This window comes from Terrapene carolina, unplaced genomic scaffold (assembly GCF_002925995.2).
Source record: "Terrapene carolina triunguis isolate 2854851 unplaced genomic scaffold, T_m_triunguis-2.0 Scaffold212, whole genome shotgun sequence".
Classification (NCBI taxonomy): Eukaryota; Metazoa; Chordata; order Testudines; family Emydidae; genus Terrapene; species Terrapene triunguis.
In genome coordinates, this window is record NW_020664563.1 from 6,498,284 (window position 1) to 6,504,568 (window position 6,285).

General features: G+C 45.9%; 1 protein-coding gene across 1 annotated transcript in view; it reads left to right on the top strand.

Annotated features, from left to right (window-relative positions):
• The window catches only part of LOC113407532 (kinesin-associated protein 3), a 146,938-nt gene extending 142,177 nt beyond the window's left edge, over positions 1-4,761 (top strand). The window contains exon 20 of the mRNA XM_026656142.1: positions 4,606-4,761. Within this exon, the coding sequence (XP_026511927.1) occupies positions 4,606-4,714 (109 nt within the window). The 3' untranslated portion in view covers positions 4,715-4,761. The remainder of the gene's footprint in view (positions 1-4,605) is intronic.
• Positions 4,762-6,285: the final 1,524 nt, after the last annotated feature.

Consider the following 6,285-nt stretch of genomic DNA (forward strand, 5'->3'; position numbering starts at 1 on the left):
CCCCCCCCCCCCCCCCCCCCCCCCCGTAGTGAAGACCTGCCCTGAGTCCGGTCACTAGTGGACATCTTAAACCCCACCATCACAACTGGCTCCATCCTTGGCAGAGGTGTGGAAAGACTCCGTGGGACATAGATACTAAACTCCTTTCTCCACCATCAAGGTGGCCTTTCCAGGTCAAGATTGCGGCAGAACGCAGGCATGGGGCATGCTTATGCTGTCATTGCTTTTGGTCTAGCTGCTCTGGGTGCCACCAGAACGTCAGTCTGCAGTGCTGGCAAGCCATCCCCGCCCCCTGATTGTTCACTTTTTGTCCCTGGTACTCAATTTTCTGGGTTCTGTGGCCCCTCCCTCAGCTGAGGGGATGGAGGGACAGGGAGGCTTTCATTCAGGTGGACTCTGCCCACCAATCCCAATCATCCAAGAGGGTAGGCTGGGAATTTTCAAGAGCACTAAACTCACTTGAAAGCAAAACCAATATTTTCTGAGGCATAGACAAGGATTCATTTACCTAAGGAAAATATTTAGATAATGCACCATTTTCTGGAGGGTGGTGAGTTTAATATAATGTTTTGTTCTTTTTTTTTTTTTTTTTAATGCAGTGTCTGAAGTAGTTATCAGCTGATCCATCTCTTGCATTTTTCTTCAGGACACTACCATATGTCGGAACCATTTGGAAATAACTGATGCTGTTCAAAGTTTAACCTGTAGGGACCTGTACCTAATTACTTACACATTTACAAAAAGGGGGGAAAATTGATTTGCTGAGAATGTAATTGAAACCATGTATTTTTGCCTAGCTTTTTATCCATTTAGATACATTTAGAAGTTGTTTAAATAAGGATTACTAAACTGGAAATAGTTGGAAGTACTTGGCAATATTCTGTAATGAGGAGAGAGTGCCATCTAGTGGTTAATAGTACTTGTGGCCAGCACAATATTCCACACCTTTTTTTGGTATCCTATACTGTATTAGGGCGGACAAAGGCCAGAAGAAACCCACACATTTCTGCAATGCTAGGTGTAGCCACTTTTGTATTTAATTAAGAGAATCTGCCCATAGGCAATCTGAGTCTGAGGATGCTGAGTTTTGTCTTGAACTAAGTAGCCATTTGGGGCCTGCAGTCTCCTCTCCCCATTTCACCACATTAAAGTTGAAAGGGGCTGCACCTGATTCTGTTTTATGCAAAACAGGTGTGGTCTTTGGGTTTCAGCTTTCAGCTGGCCATAGTGTGGTCCCCCTGCCATATATATAGTGTCTTCCCAGCCTAAAATTTTCAGGAATGTGAGTCACCATCACAAATGTGATGGGGCTTTAGTTATTACCACAACAATAAATAGTAAATTATCCAAAACTGATGTTACATCAATCACAGACAAAACACCACTATAAAAAATAAATAAAATGAAGAACTGAGTTTCCTATAACAAATTAGAGAGACAAGGTGGGTGAGGGAATATCTTTTATTGGACCAACTTCTGCTGGTGAAAAAGAGAACCTTTTGAGCCTTCACCCACCTTGTCTTTCTAATATCCTGGGACCAACACTGCAAAATATAACAAGTTATTTTTTTAAATTATAAATTATTTGACTCTAGAACCTGAACTGGATAAGTCAATATTTTGAGAATTTGTGAAAGGAAAGAAAAAAAAAAAAAGTATTCCTGAACTGAAGTTCTGACTTAAAAGGACACTGGTTAACAAAAAGTATGGACTTGATTCTACTCTATCACCCCAGTTTTACACTTGTGTAATGCCACTGACATCCATGGATTTACATTATCATAACGGATGGAGAATCAGGCGTATTCAGACACATTTTCCCTTACCTACAGTATGTTAGTAACTCCTGAGATTATCATAATTGAAAGCTGAAAATCTACTTTACTTTTCACCATTTCCCCAGTTTATTTACTTTTTCCTCTTGAAAATGGACTAGTCATTCTATTATTTTCAGTCACTCTATGAGCTGTACACAGAAAATTAGGCCTGAGAAGAGCCCTCTGTCTAATGGAGATATCCTATCCTATCTCCTAGAACTGGAAGGGACCTTGAAAGGTCATCGAGTCCAGCCCCCTGCTTTCACTAGCAGGACCAAGTACTGATTTTGCCCCAGATCCCTAAGTGGCCCCCTCAAGGATTGAACTCACAACCCTGGGTTTAGCAGGCCAATGCTCAAACCGCTGAGCTATCCCTCCCCCCTGCTCTTTCCCAAGGGCCTGTCACAGTAGGATCAAGGTGCTATATGCTGGGGAAAGGAGGGAGAGGCTGGAAGGGAAATCCATTCTCTGGCCTACGTTGACTGTAATCATGAGTTGTTAATTTTGAGTGCAGTGTTTGATTGTCTTTGATTCTTTGGGGACTGGAGATGGTGAGGGTATGACCCTCATTTGGCTCAAACCTGCTGTTGAGAAGGCCATACCTAGTGCTCCCTGGTAGTCTGCTGGATGACCGCAGCTGCTGCAGAGAGACCTGGAAAGTGAGGCAGTCTAGAAGATCTAATGCCCGTTCCCCAAGGGCTTTGTAAAAGAATACCAGAACTTTGGAGTGGTTCCAGTAAGGAAGGGGGAACCAGTGCAGGCCGCAGAGCATGCTCGTTAGCTCGCCCCCACCCTAAGCAGACAGGACACTAGAGTGTGTACGCGTGTACCAGTGTTATTTGACTCCTAGCCCTGCTGAGGAATTTGTTCAGCATGGCATTACAGGCCTTCCCCAGGGCCTTGGTGAATTAATGAAGTGTGACAATAGCACGCCTGGTTCAGGGAGAAACAAACAGCTCCTCTCAGAACCACTGCATCCTGATTTGGGGCAGAGCACTAGTAGGCCAGGTCTACAATACAAACTCATGCTGTCATAGCTGTCTGTCAGAAGCATGAAGAGGTGTGATCCCAGACTGATACAGTTGTGCCGGCAGAAGCCCCTAGTGTAGACGTGGTTATACTGGCAAAATTGCTGGTATAATTTATTTTGCTTAGGGGAGCTGGGATAAACTGCATCCACACTAGGAGGGCTTTACCAGCGTAGTATACCAGTATAGACATACTAACAAAGCCTTTAGGTGTATATCTGGCTGTAACCTCTCGGGTGGCTTATCTCAAGAGGAATCATCTCCTTTGCAGTTTGGCTTATTGGCCATTCTCTGTCCCTGGGGAAGCAGGTCTGGCACTCTTAAATCCTCCATTCTCTGGATTATCATTGTAGCATCCTTTAGGTACACTGGTTTCCTGACTGGTCAAGCACCAAACTCCTCATGTTCGTCTCTAGGTCCTGCACAGTTTCATGTTGTTGGAAGCAGTCTCTGTGTGGAGATAAAGTGCGGGAACATGGTCTTCTCAGTGCTCTGTTGATCATGACGCCAGTTTAGCTCAAGCATGGGCTTGAAGTTAAAGGTGTTTAAGTGCTTTGCTGAATCAGGGCCTGTGATGTTACCAGTCTCTGTGTCCTGGGTATCCCATTCTATTACAGGTTCATGCTGTTGTGGTCTACAACAACTGTGTTCAGTATGTGTAGGATAATGGCAGCAGTAATAAAGTGCATTTCTTCCCCACTCTTAAGCACTAGTGGCCACTAGCCCTTTAATGTCTTTGTGTGAGAAGTTCAGCTCCTTCCCCCCGTGGTTCTAGTCAGACACTACACTGAGGTCCTTTTTGTCCATCTCTGTCTATTCAGGTGCAAGTGTGAAAGATGGCATAATGCCAAAGAGTGTGCAATAATCCAGTGTCCTGGCCAACATTCACTTTTTTCCTCTGCCTCTATCTCCTACCTCAGAATGTGGAATATTTGTTACCTTTGTATCTAACTCACTGCTTTGGGACAGCTAGAGGGTGAAAATTGATACTGTATATGAAGACCAAATTAACATTCAGTCCGGATAGAACATAGGCTTTATCATGTACTTAAGCCCTCTATCTGCCCTTTGGATGTCAGTCTTATCACTCCAGAAACCATGGTGTGAATTTCTGACCTAGTATATAATCAGTGCCATATTTCCAGTTGGTATTTCCCCAATAACTTTGGGGTTTCTCTCCATTGGTCAGAAGATAATTTGAGTATTTGGTTTGTTGTATACAGTTAGCAGAGGGCTTTGCATCAATAGCAGTTTTCTAACAATGTTGGATTATAACAATATATTTAAATCCTCTCAGACAGGGAAGTATTATCCTCATTTTATAGACGAGGAAATTGAGTCATAGTGAAGTGACTTGCTACTGAATTAATAGTATAGCAGGATCTAGGAATCCCATTACCCAGTCCCTTGCACTGCCCACTAGACCAGAAGTTCCAAAAGTGTAGTCCACAGAATGTTGGCTAGTCACATGATACAGGCTCTTCTGTTCCCAACTGGTAACATTTTATTAAAAGATTGCAGCAATCCATCAAATACTTTCCTAGCGTTACTTTTCCTTTTCAGGAGCTGCCTTAATCTCTACAGAGATATTACCTCATCATGACTGGGAGAATCTCGAGTCCAAAGAGGGGTGGTGCTCAAGATAGTACCTCTTAATGTGGTCTACACTATGGAAAAAGTTTGAGAGCCCCAGCTCTCTTCCTGTATGTGAAACACAAGTATCAACACCAGTTTCTCTTTTCTTTTTTTTTCCCCCCCAGCATTGGAGTGGATGGATTTGGTCAGCCAGCTGGTATTCCTGGCCGTCCTGCGACTGCGTATGGATACCGTCCTGATGAATCTTTCTACTATGGCTATGGTACCCGATAGAGCAGCCCTCTGCATACGTTAGGGTGCTGTCTTCCTGCTCCATTAGAAACCAGTTGCATGCAGCTGACTTTAGAGCACTCCCTGGTAATGCATGGTTATACTGGAATGGGTCTGCGTGATATGTATCCTTTGGTATGTGTTAGCTCTAGATAAACCTAACCCTTTCTGGTTCTAGCATTTTAAACACAGACTGTGTTCACCCCTCAGTTTCTCTCTTTATTATAATTTTTGTACAGTGTTTGCCATGTGATTTGAAAGCAAGTATTGAAAAGCTACTAGACTGGAAAGTAAACATTACATTATGTATATTAAGCAAGTAATTTAATTTCTATTAAAAAGAAAAACCATTCAATCAGTGCTGATGAATGCCTGAGCTCCATTTTTCTCTCTGGTTCATGGGGGATTTTTGTAATTGCCTCTTGTGGAGCATTTTAAGTGATGTACATGTACTGTACAAGTAGTTGAGTAAGCCACCCACTGGAAATGCCTAGTGCCTGGCATCCAATGGCTATACCCTGGAACACTGTTACTGAAATACAGCACTGGATTCAAGCATCCCAACAGCACACAGCCCAGAGGGTATGGCACTTTACAGCTGTAACATTGGAGGGTAGATGCAGATTCACTCATCTTGAGCTTGAAACAATTTTCAAACAGTTACAGCAGGGGTGGGCAAACGTTTTGGCCAGAAGGCCACATCTGGGTGGGGAAATTGAATGCAGGGCCGTGATTGTAGGGCTGGGGCAGGGGGTTGGGGTGCGGGAGAGAGTCGGCGTGTGGGAGGGGGTGCAGTGTGCAGGAAGGGGTGCAGAGTGTGGGAGGGGGCTCAGGGCAGGGGGTTGGGATGCAGGAAGGGTGCAGGGTGTGGCAGGGAGCTCAGGGCAGGGGGTTGAGGTGCAGGAGGGGGTGCAGCAGGGGGCTCAGGGCAGGGGGGTGGGGTGCAGGAAGGGTGTGGGGTGCGGGCTCCGGCCCGGCACCACTTACCTTAGCAGCTCCGGGGTGGCAGCAGCGCACAGCAGGGCTAAGGCAGGCTCCCTGCCTGCACTGGTCCTGCACCACTCCCAGAAGCTGCCAGCACCATGTCCCTGCGGCCCCTGGGGCGGGGGGGGCAGAGGGCTCCATGTGCTGCCCTCGCCTGCAGGTACCTCCCCCGAAGCTCCCATTGGCCACAGTTCCCCGTTCCCAGCTGCGGGGGGGGGGGGGGGGGGGCGGTGCCTGCTGCTTCCGGAAGTGGCGCGGGGCCAGGGCAGGCAGGAAGCCTGCCTTAGCCCTGTGGCACCATGGGGGTGTCGATCCCGCAGGCCGGATCCAGCCCACGGGCCGTAGTTTGCCCACCCTTGAGTTACAGCCTACTACAGTTACAGTAAGAGCCATCTCCACTATCTAAATGACTACAATTAGAAACCATGCTTAAAAAGAATGCTTTAACGTTCTAACAGAGTTCATCTAGCCTTTGTGTATGAGGCTGTGCAGTGTTAAAACAACATATGCAGTAGCTAACTATGGACCTAAGCTAGAGCATGATTTTTAAGCTGTCCAACCCAATTTTGCACCATCCCAAAACCTGAGAA